General features: G+C 31.2%; 1 protein-coding gene across 1 annotated transcript; it reads left to right on the plus strand.

The window, feature by feature from the left end:
- Nucleotides 1–1,156: 1,156 nt before the first annotated feature.
- LOC139502465 (uncharacterized) lies at nt 1,157–26,314 on the plus strand. Its single transcript, XM_071291946.1, has 8 exons — nt 1,157–1,274; nt 11,836–11,890; nt 12,945–14,116; nt 16,033–16,090; nt 19,133–20,145; nt 20,384–20,474; nt 21,766–22,574; nt 24,556–26,314. Exons 1-7 carry the CDS (start codon nt 1,260–1,262, stop codon nt 22,065–22,067), a joined length of 2,706 nt encoding a protein of 901 aa, XP_071148047.1. The 5' UTR covers nt 1,157–1,259; the 3' UTR covers nt 22,068–22,574; nt 24,556–26,314.
- Nucleotides 26,315–26,820: the final 506 nt, after the last annotated feature.

Consider the following 26,820-nt stretch of genomic DNA (forward strand, 5'->3'; position numbering starts at 1 on the left):
ATGTGCTTTCAGCCGTGTATCACTTTCAAGTGATCCAATGGATGGATCTGTCACTTGTTTAGAGTACTTACCTTGCGAAAGCAAATTTACAGATCGAACATTGTTGGGCTGATGTTTAGACGAGTTATATCTACAAAGGTTCATGACGGGTATCTTTGATGAGGTTTTAAGATTTTCTGGAGAAGAACCAGAATAAAATTAGACACCATTTTACATGAGGCTGCTCGTGGCAAAGGATATTTAATATCTGAAATATTTTTTTTATTTTTTAATTTATCAATCAAAACTTCTTTCTTTTTGGTGTTGTATACATTCTACACGAGTAATTAAATTATGTTTTGTGAACAGCATCGTTTATTTACATGATGATCCTTTGTCCTCATAAGACTGACTGTTGACTATTATGCAAACAAGAGTTTTTAAATGAAATTATGCAAGATTCGTACTCAGCAATCAGTTTAAATTACCTAGGACGTCACAGTTCAATTTTATGTCTTCCTCATAGTCGGACGGTTGTTTAAGCTATGTCGATTTCTATGACTCTAAACACTTATCATTGAATTTTTAACTTGAAGGTAAAAACAACAAACGCACAATTTTAGTGGTTTGTACACACTACAAAGTTTCAGCAGTACAGCTCGACGAACTCCGCTTCCTGATTCTTCATCCGTCACAAAAAAAAAAATAAACCCACATTTAGAAAAATCAACAATAGTCTAATCTTCAAACTACAGAATGGAGTCTGACAAAGTACTATATTTGATATCAAAATTGTTTTTCAACTTAAATTCTGTAGTCAATCAAATAAAAATAAATCATGAATTATCTGCAAACAATATATAGTTGAAATCAATTGTTCTGTATTCCAATTTAAGATAACAATTTATAACAATGGATTTTATAAATGAAATACAGGTACTCATGTTAGTATGCAAAATTCCCTTTACGTTTTCAAACAAAACGTGCTTTCAGCAGTTGAAAGTTTGACGTAATTTTTAAAATTCTAAATGAACGGCAAACAATACATTAACAGCATTATAGATTGAAAATAAATCTCCACGATAGAAAATCATTGCCCAACATCAAACCGAAAATAGTAATTGACTATTAAGCAGGGTTTTAATCAAATTTGAGCGCGTAAGATAATTGAAAAATACAATGGTGCGTGTATATCTCTGCTCAGTAAAAATGTTTGCTTCCTTAATTGAAACACTTAAACGCCGATAACGTAGCTCTGTGCATAACCATTCAGCAATCGGATGTTGATGAAACAGGTACGACAATTTTATTTATATATTTAGATAAAGGTGATTTTGTTAAATATCTTTTCCAACTACATATCTAAATGAAATGAAATAATGAATACAATATGTTTCTAACTAGTTAGTATTTCTAAGAGAGAATTACGCATAAATATTAACATTATATATGGCGTATTTATAATTATAATATATGTTTAACAATTATTCCAAAAAAATAGATAATAAAGTACAAATTAAGATTGAAAATGAATAAAATTTGATAAAAAAAAAATACTGAAAGAGAAACGGTTTTAGTCTCATAATTGTATATGATGAAACCTGACCCTGAAAATAATCTAGATTGAAAATATTAAATTTGAAGAAAAGAAAATAATAAGAAGAAAAGATTTTACTCCCATAATTGTATATAAAAAAACATAAAGATATAAACCCAAAAATATTGAGTAATTGACCGACAAAACTTTTGAAAGCCTCGTCGAAATATACTTGTCTTGCCATGGCTTTGTTTGGACTTGTTTGTTTGCTTTAGACCGTGAATGTTTGTCCCTGATAACTTTATTTACTATGTATTTGCATTCAGGTATAGCAGATAAAATGTATTCGTTCATAGTGTGTTAATTTACGTGTTTGGTGGGTTAAGCCTTCCAAAAGTTGTCGTTTGTTTATGTAATTTACACGTGTTTCTCGTTTCTCGTTTTTATATAGATTAGACCGTTGGTTTTCCCGTTTGAATGGTTTAACATTAATTATTTTTGGGCCCTTCATAGATTGTTGTTCGGTGTGAGCCAAGTCTCAGTGTTGAAGGCCGTACATTGGCCTATAATGGTTAACTTTTATAGATTGTTATTTGGATGGAGAGTTGTCTCATTGACACTCATATCACATCTTCCTATAACTATTATGTCTGTTGACGCTGAAATGCATCATAAGTTTTTTGGCAGTAGTAATTTTAAAAACAATTGAAACTTCCGTCTCCAACAATTTCAGAATCAGTCCAGTATTTAAAATGAAAAGAGGAATTAAAGAATTGAGCTAGTCAACATAATTCAAATAAGAATTTTTAAATACAAAAGAATGGAAGAACAAGATGTTGTCCAGATTTATTTGACTTCTTCATAGGAAAGAAAAAAACTTTAGGTGCTTTTCAACATACTATGATATGTATGTACCATGTGATGTAGGGAATTTATATCCGCGTATAGGATATAAGTTCTGATAATTATCATATTTTCATTTCATTATTCTTAAAAAAAACTTACCTTTAAATTACTGTAAGCTGTTCCTTAGAATGAATGTTAAATATCTTGTTAACAGGAATGAACACAGGCTTAGTTTTGTTGATTCAAATAAGTAAGCAATACGATAAAAACATAACTAGATATTGAAACAGTTGATGACATTATTTTATCGTCATAGTACAGTACCTGCAAACATATATGAAAACAACAGCAAAACTATTGTTAACACTCATTTGTTTTTCCATTCTTGAAAGGTATGTAATATCTTGGAAGCAAGATTGCAATAGCCTCAGGCAAATTAAATTAAGACGGTTAGGCTAATCTGTTTATTCTGTTTATGTCTCCTTTTTCTTAAATATTTTACCTCTATTCATCATAATGTTCCAACGTTTTGAACAAAATTAATGAAGAGTGAAGGGTTTTATATTGAATAGTTACTTATTTCAAATGACTGATCTATATTTTCTTTACTTAAGTGTTTAAGAAAGATTTAGACTTCGTTTGATTTGTCAAATCTTACCAAATTGCATCACACATGTAAAATAATTATTGAGCCTGAGGTACGAGACTTGCTTGTTTCGTTTTAAGCGTTTTAAGCAACTTTATGCACATTTATTTTTTATTGCACATTTTTCATTTACAAGAAAAGCCGACATTGTTATAAAAAAATATATAAATATATACAGCATAAGTAACATAGTTCTTTTCATGGTGAGAAAATACATAACACCATAACGAAATAAATCCCAATTTTAAATTCTGTTTTTTGGTAATTAACCTTTGACGTCACTTTTTATGGCGTTGACTCACAGTTCATATTTCTATTGTGGTGTACTGTGTGTGGAAGGTGTCCGTCGTTATTATGTGGTTTACATGTTGTAATGTAAAATTTTATTATTTATTGAAGTATGTCTCTGTCCTGATTGTTTTTTCGTTTATTTGTACTGTATTCTTGTCAAGTAATGTTATATTATATTGCCATATAAGCAGAAGGTTTTGGTAGCCATGCAACACCCATTTCTTCGTTAAATTTTCTTAACAAAGTTAGGATACAGCCCTTGAATGGTGTAAACTTCGTGTAAAAAACGTGTATGGTGTTATGGTGTATGGCATATGGTGTAATGGTGTAAGGTGTATGGTGCTATGGTGTATGGTGTAAGGGGAATGGTGTAATGGTGTTTGAGGAATGGCGTGATTATGTAACGTGCGATCGGGAATGGTGTGAATGATGGTGTACGACATTTCATTGGTTGAAAACGAAGTTCTTTTTATTTTATTTTTTCGAATTGTAAACATAAACAATAATAATCATCTTAATATTTGAAATTTAAATGCATTGTGGGTAATTTCGGATCGTGAAGATAGAATAGGGAATGGTGCATGGTGTAAGGTGTATGGTACAAAGGTGTAACGTGCATGGTGTAATGGTACAAGGTGTATGGTGTATGGTGTAATGGTGTATGGTGTTAGTGGGAAGTTTACACCATCCAAGGACTTTAAGGAAATTTGTTATCAAATAGTTCGTTTCTATGTAGAATGAAATTCAAAACAGTGTGGCTGTGGCCATTGATTGACACATTAAATTCATCCATTGACTGGGACAATTTAGGTGAACGTTTGTATGTAACGACCACTGCTCACTATGTACTTTTTAAAGACACTTAAACTATGGGGTCACCAAAGGTTCTAAACACCTTAATAAAGTAATTCGAAAAGTTAATCAGAAATAACACGATGTTTTGATTTATATCAATTATATAAATCAAAACATAAAGGTTATTCCTGATTATTTTTTCGAATTATTTTATAATTAAAGGCGTTAAGAAACCTTTGGTAACCCCACAGTTTAAACGTCTATCATAGGTACGTCGTGAACAGTGGTCGTTACAGACAAACGTTCACGTAAATTGTCCCAGTCAATGGATGAATTTAATGTGTCAATCAATGGCCACAGCCACACTGTTTTGAATTTCATTCTATTTTGCCGTTTGTATTTATGACTGTTCGGTGTTTTTGTTATTCCGTTGATATACTCATAAAGTTGGTGCGTTTCCCCCGATTTTGCATTTGTTTTCCCTAAATTGATTGATAACTATTGAACAGGGGGAATTTAATCCTTGTATCTATGATGAGTTTATATACTACTGTTGCCTATATTTATTTGATATGGAAGAAGTAAAATAAGAAAAAAAAAACAATACTCCAATGAAAATTAAAACTGGAAAGTCCCTAATCAAATGGCAAAATCAAAATCTGAAAACATCAAACGAATATATCTTGCATACAAAATTCAAATATTGTCGTCTTTTAAAAAAAGGAGTTATTACTGAATATTATATATATTCTTGATTGTATTCATCTTATTTAAGAATTGCAGAATTGTGTCTTATTTAAGATAGCTATTCACGACCCTTTTATGGCGGGTAACATAGTTTAAGAGTAAAGGGATAAAAACAACCTATATATTTCTGAAAATTTGTCAAATTCATCATTGGAATCTTTTTTCTAGAGAAAAAGTCAGTTGTTCATATTGTTACATACACCATAAAGACTATAAAAGAATGTTTTAAAACCCCAAACATCGGGGTACTATTTCATTAACATCCTATTTTAATTTTGTATGTCATCACTTTCATAAATGTTTGGTCTAAACAGGATTGATTCAATTCGGGTTCTACTTCAAATTATAAATGTTTAATGTAGCTCATAGTAATATAGAATATAACTAAAAACATATGTGTCGTGCTTTTAAAGGGTTTTCTTGTAATACAAATGCATATCAGTTAAACGATTTTTTTTTTCGATTATCCGTTATAGTTGGAAGTGCCAAATTAGTTTTCAAACGATAACCAAAATCTGTGACATAGTCTTTTTAGTGTGCTTTAACCTTATACAGAATTTTTAAATTATATTCAATAGAAGAATGAATTGCAATGTGATTAGAAATTGTAATTCTTATCTCGTAAACCGTGTGCTCACTTCGTTTCAAGCGGTGTGATAGTTTCTGAAAAAACTGTAAAAGGTGGTTTTTTCACAATTAATTAAAAATCATTAACCCGACTCTAAACTGAGCTAACCATAATTACAACATACCCATAATTATTTTAAGCACCACGTGCTCATTTTGAGTATTGATTTTTCGTAAGTAGTGTAAAGGGAGAAAATTGCATTTGTTGGAGAGCAGTGGACTAAAATTACAACAAAAAGGAATTCAAAACAATCTTAAAACACATATACAGAGGATTAACATAGAAGAAATCATTTTACAGCGTTTAATCAACTGAATGGTTGACAACCATAAAAATTCTTTGGGTCGGTGCAATGATATACAAATTTGATTTAAGTCAGATATGTTAGTCAACTGAAAACTTTTCAAGTCACTAAACCAAAATTCAATAAGGATAACAGACTATAAACGTGAGATAGACTAGTGAAATGGAAGTGCACCAGTGGTGATTATTGATAACTGTTAAATGCAATTATCTCAACCCCACACGAAATAAAAAAGTATATGGATTCAAACTAATCAAGGACTTATAAATGCAGATAAATCAAGAGAGTGTTGGTTTTAATAGTTTAACTTGGGGTGACGGCATTCAACTGAAACAGATCATTTCAATACTTCGCATTTTTTAACGGCGTGAATTCCATGCATAAAAATGTTTTCATCATGAACAGTTATTTATTCTTATGAACTGGTATGAATTATCGGAATTTCTTCTTATGTTATTAGCATTTTTTGTTATGTTTGGTAATTACTGAAAATAGTTAAATGCTTAATTCAAAATCAAAGATCTAATTCGAAGAAAAAATGAAAACGTCAATTTACAGATTTCATGCGTCCAAAGCGCTTTCCCGAATTAACTTTTATTAGAAACGCACACAGCCGAATATTTGAAAACCAAGGATGTATAAGAACCAAACCAGTTCAAGCTATTATATTTCCAAAAAGGTCATGAAAGAAATAGCAAAATATATCTAAGGTTAACTTTGCCTAGAGTACTTTCTTTATAACTTAGAAATTCAAAAAACAGATATTTTTTTAAGGTTTGTTATTAATCATGTCAGATGCCCTCAGGGACTGATAGTAAGCGGTATCTTTGAAACAGTGAGAAAAAAAATCAAAAAAAAAAATCCGAGGACAATTTAAAACAGACTCCGTTATCTAATTGCAAAATCAAAAGCTCAAACACATCAAACGAGTTGAAAACAACTGTCGTATTAAAAATTTTGTGAAGGTATTTTCTTATGTAGAAAATGATAGATTTAACCTGGTTTTCTGGCTAGCTAAAACTCGTACTTGTACGACAGTCACAGAAAATTTCATTTTATTGACAACGATGTGTGAAAAAACAACAACAGACAAACATGTAAAAACAAGAGATGCAGCAGTCAGCATTGTGTTATAATTTTAATCACTATAAAAACCATAAATATGTCAACAAATAAAAGCACATTAGCAAAAACTAGTCAAAATAGGCATAGTAATGATTTACAAAGACTAATAAAAGAACACTTTAACTCGTTATTAAAATACGGTATATTTATGAAAATATCTTGGTATTTTCCGAAGACTTTTAGAAAAAGGACGAGACGTTCCTTGATATACCCCTGGTACATCAACTTTCTGCTCAAACACTGGTTACGTTGTTAATGGAAAGAGCACCAACAATTTATATGAATGTGGAATTAAGTTATCTGACTTCTTTGATAAGTACTTGAAAGAACTCCACTCATATGAAAGTAAAAAAAGATCGACAAGGAGAGGTGCACAGTTAGTTCCGTGTACCTCCAAATTAATGTGTATATAAAAAAAAAGAATATGTAGTATAATTGCAAATGAGACAGCTCCCCACAAGAGACCAAAATTACACAGAAATTACCAACTATAGGTCACCGTACGACCATCAACAATGATCAAAGCTCATACCGCATAGTCAGCTATAAAAGGCCCCGAAAAGAAAATGTAAAACAATTCAAACGAGAAAACTAACGGCCTAATTTATGTAACAAAAAATGAACGAAAAACAAACATGTTTTCATGACACGGGTTTTGTTCTTCATATAAATATTTTATGATAGTATGATACTAAACCCCTAACGGGACGGATTGTGCCTGATATTCATATGATCAAGACATAATTTTTCGATCAGTTTAATTGAGGTCTGGAGCTGGCATGTCAGTTAACTGATAGTAGTCTGTTGTTATTATGTATTATTGTCATTTTATTTATTTTCTTTTGATACATCTTCTGACATCGTACTCAGACTTCTCTTGAACTGAATTTTAATGTACGTATTGTTATGCGTTTACTTTTCTACATTGGCTAGAGGTATAGGGGGAGGGTTGAGATCTCATAAACATGTTTAACCCTGCCACAATTTTGCGCCTGTCCCAAGTCAGGAGCCTTTGGCCTTTGTTAGTCTTGTATGATTTTTAATTTTAGTTTCTTGTGTATAATTCGGAGTTAAGTATGACGTCTATAATCACTCTACTAGTATACATTTTTTAAGGGGCCAGCTGAAGGACGCCTACGGGTATCTTTCGTCCCTCTTTTAAGTTAATGTAGCAGGGTGACAGAACTACCAACCTTTCAAAAGTTTCACAGGAGATTTTCCAACTAAACATGACTGTAATAAATATCTGTTTGTTCCGACATCTGCTTCTGTTATTTAACACCAGTTATGCCTATTTCTAAATTAAACCAAATTGAGTTCAAATCAAAATTCAAATTACTAAAATACATATCACATTCAGTTTGGTCGCTTTTGTTTCTGATATTGAACCATTATTAACAAGCTTTTAACATTCTAAAAATATGGCTGCATCCGTTATTTAGTCATAATAGGCACTTGATATCCAGGTTAAACTATTATAATATATATTAAGTGAAACCATCAATTTTGTTTCAAGAAAACTATATCAGAATCAGTATTTGGCATCATTCAATTTTTTCTTTTAATAAAGTCGAAAGTTTTATGAAATAGAAAATGTCATTTTGAGAAGAGAATTTAGTGATGTTTTTCATGTTTTGTGTTTTTAAGTCATAATCTGAAACTTCAAAATAAAAAAAAATTGAACATGTTTTATATAATTGAATGGCTACGTTTTACTCTAAAAAAAAGTGAACGTGAACTTTTTTTTGAAAAAATCCTTTATGTTATCAAAATCTTCATAAATGTACCGATATTAAATTATTGGTTTCCCAGACCCTTATTCGTCGATATTTTCCACGAGTGCAGTCACTTTAAGGGTATACGATACAGTTACAGGGGAGGTAATGACGTTGCTAACGTAAAATGTTATTTTCACGACGTCAAACTGTAACATATCGGGAAAAGATGCATTTTTCGACTGATTTTTATCATTCAAACTAATTTAATTTGAAAACGAGTGCATGGACCGCTATTTTTTAAAACGACATTTTGTTTCATTTTGCAGGGAGATTATGTGAACCAAATTTTATAAAACTGTAAATAGTGCAATTTTTTTAATGTTGATAAATATACAGCAAAAAATTTCGTTTTTTTCTCAATTCATGACCATTAGATAAATATGCGTTATTTCTGAATGGAAATTGTTTAAGTTTTTAGGATACTTATAAAATACAGAAATTACAAATTATTTAACAAAAAATAATTTTTGTTTATCGTAAAACAAAAAAGTTATGGTTTTTTTTTTCGAAAGAGAAAATACTGCCAGAAATCCGAATTTTGAGCAAATATACAAAATTTCGACCTCATTTAACTCAAAAAGTAGCACATGAAGGTATATTTTTTATAACATATTTGTTTTAATCAGGCAAAAAATAGCCTTTATGGAAATTTTCATCAAACTGTAAATACAGGATCAAAACTTTACATCCCAGCTCCTTTTTTCTAACAGGGGTGATCTAAACCGGATCACCCCTACCAGATCACCCCAGTTTGAGTTTCTTTGTTATGCATGCTTTCCTTTGTTCTGTAACATTTAGGCGGGAATGTCAAATCCACTATAAAACTTATAATTAATTATACGGAAAAGACTATCTATCAAAATTCACGTAGAAAAAATCCAGTGTATATGCTGGGATTCGAGCTCAAGACCTTAAGCATATCAAGTCACGACACATACCACTACACCAGGACGACTGGATGCGAATTAAAAGTAATTTGACATACTTAAAGGAAGCAAGCTTTTTTTAATAAGTGGGGCGAGTTGTCAAACCTTTATTCAGTGGGGTTTAAACCGTTTTCGTTAATAACATGAATAAGTGAGTTTTCAGACTGATTGTTCAATTTGATTTTACACTTTTTCAAAAGTGGGGCGAGTCGGTAAACAAGAGTGGGGCGATTTTTTTTATAAAGTGGCGATATAGTGTGGGCCGATTGGCAAGTGGGGCGAGTTGAAATTATTTGATATCTACTAATATCCGGCCATCGGGGTGATCTAACACTGACACACCGCGTCCTTGTGGGATAACTATTAAGTATCGTATGCCCTTAACTACTAGACATTTCGTTATAGCTTCGTCCACAACACAGCGCAAGTGCGAGGGATAAAACCGTGATGAAAGAATAAAAAAAATGGATTCTAAAGAAACAAATTGTTTACAAAAATTCATTAAACAATTGTCAAGGAATAGCTTTATTACCAAATTGGAAGACATGGAAAATATGAAATCAAATGTCGTGGCTCTTTCAATTCACTTATACATATGTTGCGCTTTCCACGTGCTCTGTTTTAATTTTAAAAATATCACGATCCGGTAAACTTCGGCGATAAACTCGAAATCAAATTTGCTTGCGATCAACAACAATTGAATGAAATATTATTTGTTGATAATACGTTGTAGATGTGTAATAATTATAGAAAAAAAACGTATATGAAAGATTAAGTTTAGTGTATAGTATAATTAGTTCAATAATTTCGATAACATTAAAATTTCAAGAAACTCGTTTCATAATATTTAATGATACTTTTTTTTTTTTTTTTTAAATATTTTATTGTTGTTACATTAAAAGTCGAACCACGCATGTGCAGTTGACATGCATTAACACCAACAATTTAAAGAATTTTATCTTTAACCCAACTTTTTATTGAATTCAAATTACTTCTTAGGCTACTGATCTTACAAAGCCCTTTTGATGTAAAATATGCTAAAATTTACATTGAAAGCTTGTATGGACGGTCTAATATCAAAAATGATTATATGATATGAAATATTATGTGACGTCACCGAATTAGAATTATCACAGATATTGTACTTACACGACAGGGTCACATGTGGAGCAGGACATGCTTACCCTTCCAGAGTACCTGATATCACTCCCAGTATTTGATTTGGGTTGTGTTACTCAGTCAATATAAATTTGTCGTTTGGTCCCTGTACGGCTTTTAACAATGATCAAATCCCATATCGTATAATCAGCTATAAAAGGCCCCGAAATTACAAATGTAAAACACTTCAAACGAGAAAACTAACGCCCTAATCCATGTAATAATAAATAAAAGAAAAACAAATATGTAGCACAGCAACAAACGACAACAACTGAATAACAGGCTCCTTACTTGAGACAGACACAAACATAAAATAGTAAAACATGTTAGTGAGATACAAACCCTCAATCTAACCTAGGACAGCGGTTTTACAGTACAACATAAGAACGAACTATACATATCAGTTGAAAAAGGCTTAACTCATCAGATGGATACAAATAGTTTAGTTTGTCATAGACTTTTAAGATTACTGTAAATTCGGAAATTCTTGCCTGCGTTCGGTATTACGATTTTTTTCTGGATGGAGAAAAATGCTAAATTTATAGAAAAGTGCGTAAAAATTCTGTGCCAGATGGTATGCATGTAAGAGGGAACTTTCAAATTAAAAAAAAAACGTTTTCCAAGAAAAATGTGTTAGATTGATTTTTCTAGTTTAACAGAACTGTTTGAAGGCCTATAGATAAATTAGTGTAATAAAATGATTTTGCTTTCTTCGATGGCAGTATCTCCGGAAACGAATTGTTTGAAGATGTAAGATCATTTACTATTATATAAAAATGTATGAACAGTATGATCAGTGTTACACAGTGCAAGGTTATGTAATTAACATGTTAATAGGAATAGTGTAAACGATAGCTTAACATTGTTTCTATATTTGGTTTCAAAATAAACATTACTTAAGCCAGAAGGGTTAATTTCATGAAGTTAACGATCTATCGACACAATGAATGACATATTGAATCCACCATTCTCCGATTCATGATCTAAACAAGATGGAAATTGATGTTTTGAAAAACGTGTCAATAAACGTTAGTTTGATTTCCTGTTCATGATATCTGTCCATTTTACTTTTCAGATAATGGAAACCTCGTATATTGTATGGATATTGGCGTTAATTTTTCCTGCTAAAGGTTTGATACTTTATCGAATTGATGTTTTGATGAAAGGTTTAGAAAAAAACACGCTTTTTATACTTTTTTGCTGTAGATTAATGTAAATTTGAGCCACCTACTTGAGTGTGTACATTGTATTAATACAATCATAAAATTCAGAGAAAAGAAGTCAATACGAACTTGACACTAAATATTAGACAATTATTACCAACATTCATTCCATTAACTACATTTAGTAAATAAGAGACGAAAGATACCAAAGAGACATTTATATCCTGCTAAGTGTCCAGTCGTCAATGCCCTTCCTATTATATTTATCCTGCTGTGTTTAAGTGTTCAGTCGTCAATGTCCTTCCTGTTATATTTATCCTGCTGTGTCTAAGTGTCCAGTCGTCAATGCCCTTCCTATTATATTTATCCTGCTGTGTCTAAGTGTCCAGTCGTCAATGCTCTTCCTATTATATTTATCCTGCTGTGTCTAAGTGTTCAGTCGTCAATGCCCTTCCTATTATATTTATATCCTGCTGTGTCTAAGTGTCCAGTCGTCAATGCCCTTCCTATTATATTTGTTTTGTTTTGCTTTTTTTCAGAAAAGGCTAAATACTGATTAACATTGGTCATGCAGTTTAACAGTGTTTATAACACTTCTTGTAATATTGAAATAGTTTCCAATAATCATTTTCTTATTTACTTTGTGCATTCAAACTGAATCTTAAAAATGCTCAAAAATCAAATGAAATCTTTAAAATGATTTGTAAATCGTTGAAATCATTCTTTAAAGAAGCCCAATGCAAGACATTCTTGGCAAGATTTGCTAATTTACGAAACACTGTGGTCGTATTGAATTCACCAGGGAATGTAACGCCTGGAAAATAGGCAGATACAGGTGACTTAGTTAAAAAAGAAAAAAAAGATTCTACAAAAATATACAAGTTGAAGAATAACAGATAACAACATGACTTAATACAACAAAATACCAGCAGACAAATAACCGCCCATAAAACACATGACAGAACCGTGTTTTCACTTTTAGTGTGATCCACCTTATTAACAAAAAACAATTATATTACAGGTTACTATTCCACGTCATGTTACTACATATATCGACCTCTTTTAGACTCAACCTTAAATCAGGGAAGCTATGATTTAACAGTTAACTCAGAAATAACTAGTCTAAACATAAGCTTCAACAACTCACCAGTTGAAGAGATACAATTATGCATCCAAAATGAAACCTGCTGCCGCACTTCAGTTAACTTTCCCAGCAATGTTACCTCAGGGTATATAGAGGCATGCATGACCGTCAATATTCAGTTCTTTGTGTCCCCACCACAGAGTTCAAGATATCAAGCACGCCGAAAAGACCAGCTTGGAGTAACTTATTATGTAGTTTGCCCGTACGATGGTTTTCGATGCAGTTTTATTATTGGTCAAGTCCAAGATGAAGCTCATATAACTGTAACCTTTACAAATAATTCTTTTACTCACAATAGAACAATGGAGGGAGATGAAATATTATCCGCCAGTGTTTATTCGGTACTCAATACGTCATCACCAACTGTAGAGTTTTCATGCAATTGTGATCTTACAGGGGCCCATATAGAGAGCGACGTACCAGTAAGCGTATTTTCTGTCATTTATCATAATTATAATTATACTACTATATTACCGCTCGCGCCAATGGAATCATGGGACAAGGAATACAGTGTTTTATCGATGAACAATGCAGTTATAGACGAAGAAGTGATGATAATAACCTCAACTAAAAATACTTTTGTGAAAGTGTCAGGGCATGCTACTGTAAATGTGCCTTACGCTGGCAGTGTCATCTTTACTCGTTTTGACCAAGGCACCACGTTACATGTGAAAGGTTCTTATCCATTACTGGTTCTTCACTCTGGTAATGTTAACAATACAGATGATGAATTGATAATTAACATGTATCCTCCCATGAACAACACTTATACATGTCTTGACTCTACTAATGGTTCTGTTTACCTATATTACATGTTTCAAAATGGCACTGGTAGTGTTGAATTTAATTGCACGGAGTTGACAAACCAAACAAACGGTTTAACCAGAAATGACACACAATTATCTATTGATGGAATAACATACATAGTTTCTGAGCTATATGGAGATAATAAAAAATGCCAGATTCACACACTTGGAAAAACATATGGATATTCGCTGATTTTTGACGGCGACAGTTACTTACTACAGACCATGGGACAAAGAGTTCATGTGGGTATTTGCTTATTTGCTTCGTACATCTAGTGTTTTAGAAAATAAGGAGATTTGGTATGAATGACAATGGGACAACTATCCACTGGTGTTTAAATGAAGTAGATGTGATAAATGTAAGGCAATCGATCAGCCTTTAACAATGCGAAAAACCCATAACATAGAGTCGGCTAAAAAGACCACGATATAAAAACAATTCAATTGAGAAAAAAATATCGGCCTTAATCATAACGAAACAAATTACGAAAAAATAATATGAAAGACATCAAACAATTACAACCACTAAAATGCATGCTTCCGACTTTTGACAGACAAATCGTGGTTAAACATGCTTGAAGACACCAACCCTTCCTTAACCTGGAACCGAGGTGTAACAATACAACATAAAAACATACTAAAAATGTGTTGAACTCATCCGATCGATACAAGCAGAAAAACAACTAACAAAAACATGGACCAGACGTGATAGGTTATTCATACATTACTCAATATTTCAAGCCAGTAACAACTAATAAACAAAATTAATCAAGTACTGGAAACCAATTTAATTTTGTTAGCGATTTATTTTCCCGACTTCCGCGTGTAGAAAAATAACGCGAATATAAATCGTCGCGAATATTTCAAACTTGGATCTTTATTTTTCTAACTTCATCAAGTCGGGAAATGACTTCGCCGCAAAGTGGACTAGAAAGTGATAAACAAAAAAATAAATTATCCGCGAAAATAAGTTGGATTACAGTATCTATGACTCACTATAGATGACATTCTGTTTGATATATTAGGGGTTTTGATAAATAAAGGCAACATTAGTATACCGCTGTTCAAAAACACTAATGTGTGGGTAGAAAATTGTAAAAACCGACAACCTGTATGAAAGCGTTAGGATCCCTAAATCCAGGAACATGACGCAAATGATAAACCTGTTCCACAAGAGCCAGGATCATGAGAAAAACGATAATCATTGTTTATCAATAACTTTAATTACTTATTACTTTGTAGGAGAAAGAACACCATATCATTATACTACTACAATTAAATTTGCACAATAGATTAACAATATACCATTATATTTTGTTTACCGGTTTACAAAATCAAAATCATATTACAGCATTATAAGTTATTAATAGATTTTATTCTTATAAAATAAAGGAAAACACAATTATAATTCTTTGGCGCACATACAATTCACAAAAAGTTGTGCCTATAGCAAATCAGACTATCTGTACTTATCGTTGTTGTTTTTCTTTGTTTGTTTTTTCCGAGAAGTCAGTATGAGGTGGTAGATCTGTTGTTCAGTGTGGTATTTCTCGTGATTCCTACTATCCTTTCTTCTGTATTATAGTAATCTGTTCTATATTTATACATTATCTTTGATAGTCTCAACGAGATTTTTTTCTCTCGCTTGAGCCGGTACAGCGAAAGCGAGAAAAGCAATCGAGTTGAGATGACCAATGATAATCTGTGTATCGCTATTTTACCTATGACGACGTTGTCAATGTAATGTCAATTCCATTAGCAACGCCACGTGCCTCCTTAGTTTCTAGCGATAGTTTTCCATCTCTAGCGAGTAGCATGATATGAAAAATTATCGCACTTACAGACCAAAGGAAAAACGCATAAAATAGCGATAACATAACTTACATAAAAAGAAATTACGAGGATCAGTTGAGAAATTTACGACTTAAGACTAAAGAGATTAATCCATGCCGCGCACTTTCAATTTGTATGAAGCAAATATCCAGAAAAGCCTTTATATAGAATGTCTGTCTCAAAGATGATAGGATTTTACAGAGCTTCCGTTTCTAAACATTATTTCCTTCTTACAAAAGAGCTGCATACAAAAGAAGCTATTGAACCTTAATTATCCCTTTCTATAATATATAAAATCAATTAGACTTTTACTGTTATTTTAATAGGTTATCATAGAAGAAGATTATAGTATTCCAAGCAGTCTCTATAATACTGATCCAAATGGTAAGTATGGGGTAAACTGTAATATACCGAACTGATGGTATATAACTGATTCAAATTGTTAGTATATGTTGTATCCCTAGCCGTCTCTAAAATACTAATCCAATTCGTAATTATGAAATATTTTCCCCAGCATGCAGGCTACTACATGTATTGACCCAGAAGGTAAGTTTATAGTAGGCAAACCTATACAAGACTGGTTCAAATAGTAAAAAAGTAAAGTAAATTTTGTTCATTATAACAGCCTTTATAAACCTTATTCATGTGTTAAGTATGGATTATGCATCAGAAAAAATTCTCTAAAATACTGATTCAATTGGTAAGTTAGAGTGAGACTATATTATACCTTACATGGATATAATAACCCAATTTTTTTTATGACTAACAGCCTTTTAAAAACTTTTAAATGGCTATTGTGGAGCAGGTTTTAGAATCACAAGCAGTATCTATCATACTAATCTAAATTATACTAATAGAGTAGGTTATACAATCAATATCCTGAGGCTCTAAATACGGTCTAAACTATATCATCCCTAGCAATCTCTATATTATAGTCCAGATTCCTCGGATGTTTGGTGGTCTGTTTTTTGGAGACGTGATGGGGTCGTCAATACTGATCCAAATGTAAAGCACGATGTCCTCTGTCATATAACTAATAGTCTTCAATCATTTAAGGCATATCTAGTTAACCGATCTTTAAATCTCATAATCCATTAAGTAAAGATACAAATCGATGGTTAAAAACTAAAAATGAGGGAATCGCATGAACTCTAAAAGGAGAGAATTATAAAATACTACAAAAGGTTTTTGAAAGACACATTAGTTAAAAAGAGAAACGATTTTATTATTTTTTTCTTTTTTAGTTTTATTTTAATTATGCATAGGCACACGTCCGATAAACCGTTGGTGTATTGCTTCGAAAAAAAACCTAGTCTTCGTTTTAATTACGGTCTTTTTTACTCTTTTGAAGCGTTTATAGCCAATGTCTAATACTGTTTTTAAGGAAAAAATTTACAACTCATGATATCAACTAGGTGAATTTGGGAATTAGAAAAAAAGTAAAAAGTAAAAGCATTGAGAACAAGTCATTTAATATAAGCCCTATATCTTTTTTTTTATAAGCGACCATCTTTGTTAATGGTATTTGTCTAATACAAAACGTCCCAAGTCTTATGATAAAACATAGCAATAAATAATATTTGCGCTGTGAGACCAGGAATACTAAGAACTGACCAAGAAACAGTACCTCATACAATGAAGACTTTTTACAAACAACCAATTGAATAAACTACGTATACATAGATATATATTATCTTGGATATCAGGATTGAAATTGTATACATCGGTCGCGTTGTTCGTCTAAAAAAGACTCTACAAAATTGAAGAGAATTGAGAACCAAAACTTCCGAAGGATTTTGCCAAATAAAGCTAAGATAATCTATTCATTGAGTAAAAAATCCTCATTTTTCAATCAATTCATTACCAGTCCAGTAGTAGGCACTAAATTATCATTGATATGGTCGAAAATAATTATAAATTTACTGTTTTCAAAACTTCTTTTATTCGAGTGTCACTGATGGGCCTTTTGTAGACAACACACGCGTCTGGCGCAAATACAAAATTTCAATCCTGGTATCTATGATGAGTTTCATTATTATTCAAAGTTTTGAAAAAGTTAATCTATCAATATTACCATATCAATGATAGTGTATGCTAACGCTAAAGAGTTGAGTATTTTTCTTTGTAACTCTATATGAAGCGTTATTGACCAATATCTTCATTCTGTTATTGTGCTATGGTAAAATTGTTTTAACTATGTCTTATGTATTTTTGATAATGTTCTATATCCTTTTTTGTTTTTCTTTGTAGTCATATTTTGAAAAAAATGTTTTATAATGATAAAGATTATAACGCTTTTCAACAATAAGGTTAAGTCAATGATCATAAAGTTTTAATCTTTAGAAAAAGAACCGGACAAAACTGTACACTTTCCGTAATCATGAGACAATATAGTTTGCAAAATGTATACATGTAATAACAATGAATTGTAAAACTAACAAACTATCTATAAATATGAATTCACTGAATAAATTCCCTGGTTATCCAGTGATTAATTCACAGGGATACTCGGCTAACTGCTGTAGGTCGTGTAATTTGTCATAACAACAAAGATAAGCGCAATAAAGAAATAATTAAAAAAAAAAAAATATTACACAATGTTGACTGCTGTACCCCTATTATTATTATTGTTTTACATTTCTACCTATTTTGTCTGTTTGTTTTGTTCACACATTGGTGTCAATATAATGGAATTTTATGCGACTAAAATACAAGTGAGAGGTTTCGCTAGCTATAAAACCAGATTTAATCTACCATTTTCTACATAAGAAATTGCCTGTACCAAGTCAGAAATATGACTGTTGTTATTTATTAGTTTGACGTGTTTGACCTTTTATTGTGACATTTGATAATGGACTTTCCGATTTGAATTTTCCTCGGAGTTCGTTCTTTATGTTATATTACTATTTTTAAATTGAAATTAAGAATATGAATTAGGTAAATCTAGGAATCCGTTATGTATTTTAAAGAAAATTCGTTTTATATAAGACAGATATTTTTTTATATGCAATCCTTGTTTATTGGTATTTGACAAATTTAAAACATGCCATGTATTATGGTTGACTAGAACAATCAAAAAAGTAAAAAAACAAAGACCGGTGTGAGGCCAGGAAAAACTATGATTTATGATAGAAACCCACAGTACAAAACCTTAAAGACAAAGAGGACTTTTGTCAAACAATTGAATACACTAAGAAGTTTATATGTATCAGATAATATTAAGTTCGTGTTATGCAGTATGTAAGTTATTAATTGATAACCCTAAGAGAAAAGCCGTCATTTGCGTGAAATAAATTGCCATAGGTTTTTTTTATATGTTCGCTTGTACATGTATTTAGTTTATCACTTTCAAATGAGAATGTAAGTCATGCGTTTCATCGCAGTACCTTTGATGGTGTAAACAACAATTTTATTTATTTTGAACAGATAATACAACCGACAGTTACGGAGTAGAGTTTATTGTACTACAACCAGCAAATGCAACCCTAAGATTGTTCTTATCATGTATAGATTTGACAAATATTTCCATATATTATGATGAAATTACCAATCAGTCCATCCTTTGTAATAACACAGAGCCGTCGTACATTGTTGACGTTATAAGTAGTGTTTCTAGTAAGCTGTTAAGAATTGAGTCAAACTTTCTTATATCTGTTTATGTTATTGGATATTTTCAAGACGGGATGTTTGGATATTTAGCACTTCCCATAAATATTCTAGGATATGAATATATGGTGGTATCATATCTAAATTATACAGACATAAACAATAGTCAATGGAGTTCCTGTTATATTGTATCTGTCTACACAAATACTGAAATACATGTGTTTCCTAAGCCTGGATTCGGGGCAGTTTACTATGATGGAAATATTGTAGGATCTGAACAAAAAATATATCTGAACGAATATGAGACACTCACGTTAGAATCATCAACAATTGATGTAACTGGGATGTATATTAAAGGCAACAAACCTTTTCAGTTATATTGCGGAGGTTATTCCACAACTTCTGTATTTTACGAACAACTTATTCCTTTGAATGCCTGGGACTATAAGTATGTCTTGAGAGATGTTTCCGATATGAAGGATCTGGATTGTTTTTATAGAGTAGTAAGTTCAGAGACCGATAATCAGATCGAAATCGAGGATGCAAACGGAGATATATCTAACTACCATGTCACCCGCGCGGATTACTTGGACTTGGTTCCAGTAGAACAAGAAATCAGATCAAACTTAACTATTCTCGTGGTGCTCATTTGTAGATCATTTGGTGGAGATATTTCATTTTCTTTAGTGCCGTCTAATAAACAGCTCACTGAAACACCTCAAAAACCAATCGACGACAACTTTACAAGCATAACTCGAACACGGAATATTTTGTTTTACAGGGATGCCTTACTGGTCGCTTCACATATTGCAGCAATAAAGATTAACACTTTGGTAAATACTTAATGATAATCATGATAGCATTAAAGGAGTAGGGTATGCTTCATATTCATTTAATCTGTTGGAATAATAGTATTTGCTTTATGAGAATTAAACTGTTCTTTTGTATGTGTTTCTTAACACTGTTATTTTTTACTAAACGTTCTATATATAACATCATCTATCATTTATTCATCACGTGTAACTAATCAATGAATAGAACAAGACTAGATAACTGTATTTTTCTTAATAGGCATGCCCTTTGACGAAAATTGGAAATGGTCTCCTAGATACTATTGGATGTTTCTATGGAACAGGAAATAATAACAGCAATACAGCAATTAGTAATAACAATATAGCAATTGATAACAACAATACAGATACAAACTATAAAAATAAGGATATCTGGTATGATTGCAAATGTGACAATTATCCACCAGGGTTGAAATGAAGAAAATTTAAGCATTTATGTCTCACTCAGTACGGCCTTCAACATCAAGGAAAAGCCAATATTGTATGTTCATCTACAAAATACCTCAAGGAGAAAAATGTGATGCAACTCAAATGAAAAACTATCGGCCTAATTTTATAGCAATACAATTTACGAAAAACAAATACACAGACTTATGAAAGCCACATTGAGAATGTGGTGGTGTTTAATGTTAATCTAACATGAGACGCACAATATCACAATATAAGAAATCAAAGCATCATATAATTTTGTAGCTAGTCTGATATTTTTCTGACCATAATTTTAATAATTATATTGTTATCTTCTAACACTGTAAGATTTCTTTTTAGTAGCCAAATTATTTTGTATTTTAATTGAAGACACTGTCAGATCATTTTTACGAAACATCTAAAACTCAATGATTTTGACAAGAATGTTAATCTTCAAATGATTTAGAATATTTGTTTTATGCCATTTTGGATAATTGGCATTATAATTTCAAACAAGAAACAAAAATAAATAAATAACTTTTATTTAATTTTGATGCTCATTCTTCATTAAAGAAAATTTAATTTCTTCGAATATACATATACAACTACCATTGGTAGCTTTGTGCTTTTTTCTGCTCTTTGATCTAGTCACGGATTATTTGAAACATTCGTCGTTTCCATTCTCCATTCTTTCATCAAAGCAATACATATAGTTTAGAAACAACTGTGTAATAACTAAACAAAATAGGACTTTGTTAGAAAATTTTCAAAAATATAATCGATGTCAGGACCTATATAACAATATTTAATTATTGTACTACGGTATTAGATTGATAACCTTTAAGAAAAAGATAAAAAAAAAAAACTTAAAATAAAACAATAAGCACGAACAATCAGAACAGAATTACAACAAGTTACTCAAATCTCTAGCTAACTTTAAAACTGAATTTATGTAGTTTGAGTTTAAATCAAAGATTTTCTACAATTTGTAAGAAGGCAAAATTCAATAAAAAAAAAAAAGACAATAAGACAAATTAGCAGTTCATTACAGTGAAAAAAAGGAATATTGTGCTTTACGTTAATTCACATAGAACCGTAAGTTTGGTGTCTAATAAAATTAAAAGTATTTCAAATAACATAAAAATATTATGTTAAAAATACTACTAGTCATTAACATGTATTTTCTTTTGATAGACTGTGAATGTAACTGTGACAAGACTCCAAAACAATCCAATGAAACACTCCAGGAAAAGGTCGATCAACTAGTGAAAGAGTTATCCATAGATAAAACAACGCTTTCTAGTTATAAAAATACAAAGATTTCTGCCGCCGATCCCAGACCAAGCTCACGTGGCATAGGATCTGTGGCTGCCGTCATTTTGGCCACTTTAATTGTGATTCTTCTCATATCTGACATCCCTATGGTTATTTCACATTTGAAAATTCTAAAAGCAAATTGCATGGAAGGCTTTCAACGTTGCCAATCCAAAAAATAATTTATATTCTATCATTTCTTAATTTCAAAGTCGTTGTTGAATGAACAAATATTTGTATAATTGTATGTATGCGAGATTTGTGTTTACGAGTGTTAATTTGTAATCCTATTACACAGATTGTTTAGGGGGAAACCACAACGATATTTTGTAATTAATAAGACAAGACTTAGTATCTATATCTTGCCATATTTCCTTCCTGTCTTATTCAAATATTAAAAGGAAATACTACATACAAACCATAACATATATATGTTGTAAACATATAGTTTATTTGATACGATTCAGCGATTAGTAAAACATATAGTTTGTTTATTCCGATTCAGCGACCTTTTCTTGCTCCATTGACAAAGTGTAACTTATTACTGTGTGAATCCAAGAATACAACTTTAAAATATTAATGAAAATAAACGAATGGTACACAAACAACGATCTGAAACAAACAGCTACCGGACAGCGATGATCCAGTGAGGGAATCAAACTTGACTTTGAAGAGAAAACACGATTACGGTAAAATAATAATAAAACATATGTTTTGATTCAAATTTCACGTTCTTGAATGCTAGTATGTACTCATAATAAATAAATGCTTTTTAATTCTACTGTTCATCATTTTCGGTTAAATTGGCAGTGCAACGTCTTATACGATTTTGGATATTAGCATATAAATATTTTGGAATCTCTAAAGGAACATTATTTGTCTAAATCATCTAGTGCAGTAAAATTCGTACTGTTCACTGTTTGTTATTTTATCCAAAAATTTTAAGTGATTTGAAATGATTTTATCTATTTAGAAAAAAAGTTTAATGGAGATGTGGTGTATATGTCAGTAGGACACCAATTTAACGGTGTACTCTACTGAAAAGATCAGCATACCACTTCATGTCAATGAATTCACACTTTTTCGATCATTCATTTATGAACAAGTTCGACGAAAATTAACTGCCCCAACATTTTAGTAAGCCATAAATTTGAAGCCCTTTCATTAAAACCAAGGGAATAGATACAACAAAATCACTTATAAATTTCATATTTAGATATATATCGATAATGCTGTTTGAATAAATAAAAAAATTCGGTCGGTAATTTCTACGTATATATGTTACAGTGAATTTGTATAATCAGTGATTATGTAGAATCCCTGAAAATTTCAGGGATTATGTAGAATCACTGGCTTGTTTAGGGATTATATATAATCACTAAATTTTTCAGGGATTATGTATAATCACTAGAAAAAACGTTAGGGATTATACATAATAACTGAAATGAAGAAATTTTATTATTTATAAAGAAAATGAATTAAGTCAAATAATGTATTCTATAAAATCATATTAAAACATCATTATAAACATAAATTGTAAAATGTTAAGCACAATATATCAAAATGATAACCCCATTTTTTTTTTAAATGATAGACACAATATATCAAAATGATAACCCCATTTTTAAAAAAAATGTTAAGCACAATATATCAAAATGATAACCCCATTTAAAAAAAAAATGTTAAGCACAATATATCAAAATGATAACCCTATTTTTTTTTAAAATGTTAGGCACACTGTATGTAACATATATATTAAAATAATATGCTTCACATCTGTTTCTATCACAATATCAATATTTAAAAAAACCTTTTCCTTACATATCGAATCATATTTTTTTTTAAAGAAAAATAAAGTGTTCAGTAAAACCATCTTTTAGTTCTGCCTATTTTATCATCGTCATGACATTTAGATGCATAAGTTCTCTAAGTTTAAATTTTCTTGTTCATTTGACCAAACAAACCGACAAAAAACACAAAACAAATGTTCCATAATCTTCTTTACCACAAATAACAAGCTCTGGATTTACAAATAGAACATGAATATCAATTTGACGCTGGCTTTTAAGCAACAAACAGTACATGTAAAGTTATCGCTATAAAAGGAATGTTGATTGTTATTATTTTTGACGTCTTCAACTTTATCTTGAAACCCTGAGTTGGTTATATCTTTAAGATTATCCTCTGTGTTTAAAAGCAGAATTATTTCATCTGGCAAGGAATATGAAAGAAAAAAATGATAATTTGTCTATATTGTTTATTTTTTAACAAACAAAGGATCCTTAAATTATTGATAATCCCTGAAATAATATTAGGGAATATGTAGAATAGTTATTAAAATGTTCAGTGATTATGTAAAATCCCTGGTCATTTTCAGGGATTATATATAATTACTAACGATTTCAGTGATTCTACATATTCCCTGAAAAATCAGGGATTCTACATAATCCCTGATTATACAAAATCACTGTAACATATACACTTGGCAACTTTAACTTAAAGATACTCTATAAAAAAGGATGACTGCACAACTTTTTTTACTTTAAGATTTATCAAACGTTCTCTTTTCTTCCCTAGTTTGCAATTTTGAATTATTCTTGTAATTTCTGTAAGCAATTTAAGCGTTATTCGTGAAAAAAATGTATTAATGTATATATTTAATATTTACAGGAAAATCATGGCTTACTGTGAAATACTAAGGCTCTTTAAAGGAATGTTAGTTTTGATTCACATACCAACAGTGACTGTGGATAAAGTGTCGTTAACGTACGTCGAACCGGGAGTCCTATATGGATATCGGTTGGAATACCAGACGGTCATTTACTATCTCAAGAGCATATTTCAATTTCATAATGAAACCGTTAATATTTGGACTCATCTAGTGCCATTTTGTTTCGTATTTTTGAAAACGTATATCTGCATCAACAATTTAGAAGACGCAACATATGTTTCTGTGTTGTTATGCTTTGCATTTGGTTCTATCATGTACACATTGTTCAGCGTCCTTGCGCACACCTTACACTCCAAATCTCCTATATATCACTATACATGTTATACTCTTGACTACATGGGGATAGGATACTATGCGTTAGGTGCTTGCATACTCGTATACTACTGTAGTTGTCATGAGAAATACTACGCAATGTTGGAAAACTGTTTCCTTCCTGTGGTGGTAGTAATGAGCTGGTTTGGATTCCTCTGCTGTACCGTTTCCAAACTTCACTACAGACGACCGTATCCATTTCAGCGAAAGTTATGGAGCATATGCTCATTCGGATTTCAATTTGTGTTAGTTTCCTCTGTAGTATATGCTAGATATTATGACAGTTTAATTAATAATGCAATATCATTCCCGAATCATCACATCCGTATGTTTGTTTACTTGCTTGTATCTGTTTTCTTTTTTTCTAGTCACATACCCGAGAAATTCTATCCTGGAAAATTTGATTTCATTGGACAAGGACATCAGATATTCCACATTATGGTTTCGCTTGTTACTTTTGAACAATTTAATGCAGCTATGATAGACATCAGCTATCACACTCGGTTACTGACTAATCACAAACCTCGTGCCGATCAGATTTTACTGGCTATGCTAGCATTTACAGTGTTGGTTCTTACTACCATTTATTTTCTTAGACCTACAATACAAAACCGTGTTAAAGAAGATTCCGAATTGGAGCAAATGTGGAAAAAATAAAGATTTATTTATAAAATTAATTTACGCTTTTAAAAAAGGTAAAAAAAAATGAAAAATGATAAAAAAAAATAGGTAGCACAGTAATTGTGGACTGGTCAGATTTATTATATTAATGCATGTCCCTTCTTTCCGAAAGTGTTTCCCAACCCGTTTCCTCATAAAGCATCTGTATCGAAGTTAATTTATTCCCACCTGTTACAATTTTCATAGCTTCAATTTGAACATTTTCCACTTTATTAATCAAGTATTGTGTTTGATTATCCCAAATGACATCCCCGTACTCTAATATTGGTCGAATATATGAAAAATACATTTTTCTAAAGTGAACCTATTCAGTATAAAACGCATCTTCCTAAGGATATCGTACGCTTCTAGCTTCAAACGATACACAATTCATTTATGAAAAAAATTAGTTAGGTTAGATTCGATAAAAGCAGGGTATTGTTTAAGTAAACTATGAATTAGTAAATAAATTAAAGTAATAAATGCATTATTGAATTTTACGATTTTCAGTCAAGGATCAACATGCCAAAGTTGTATGATAGCTTTTACCAATTTCTGTGACATAGTCCATCATTGTACCTTGTCAAAAACGTCTGTTCTAGAAACACAACATCAAAGTGTGATATTTATGTTCGAATTAAGTTATATAATCTATTTAAAATTCAGTTGAAAGATTTAAATGGTACTAGTATCCATTAAATAGAAGGTAATAAAAATCATCAGCGATACTAGTCTTATGATTTTGTCTACATCATACTCATCAGTAACACTCGATTCTAGACAAATCAAAAGTGAAGTTAATGAGACAGTGTGTCAAATACGACTAAGGCAATTTGGGATAGTGTTTCGAAATCAGATCTATCCGTAGATTGTTTATAGGGACTTAAAGAAGACCGAGTGCTAACCCGGACCTCTTGATGCTTTAAAGATTTGCTGTGCTAACACATATTTATATATACAACAAAACTATTTATTTACCTCTGTACGTTTATTTATTTGACGGCATTTTGTCAAATGTTATACTATATTGGATCGTTGGTTTTTCTGTTTGAATAATTTTACACTAGTATTTCTTTGGGTCCTTTATATGTGAGCCAATGGTCCGTGTTGAAGACCGTACTTTGACCTATAAATAAAGGCAACAGTAGTATATCGGTGTTCAAAAGTCATAAATCGATTGAGAAAAAACAAATCCGGGTTACAAACCAAAACAGAGGGAAACATATCAACTA

The sequence above is a fragment of the Mytilus edulis genome, chromosome 1 (assembly GCF_963676685.1).
Source record: "Mytilus edulis chromosome 1, xbMytEdul2.2, whole genome shotgun sequence".
NCBI lineage: Eukaryota > Metazoa > Mollusca > Bivalvia > Mytilida > Mytilidae > Mytilus > Mytilus edulis.

Excerpts from the sequence above, each read along its gene's own strand:
- LOC139502465 (XM_071291946.1), top strand. Across the intron at positions 11,891-12,944 it reads GTTAATTTTTCCTGCTAAAG|GTTACTATTCCACGTCATGT; the intron begins GTTTGATACTTT and ends ATTATATTACAG. Across the intron at positions 16,091-19,132 it reads CTATAATACTGATCCAAATG|ATAATACAACCGACAGTTAC; the intron begins GTAAGTATGGGG and ends TATTTTGAACAG.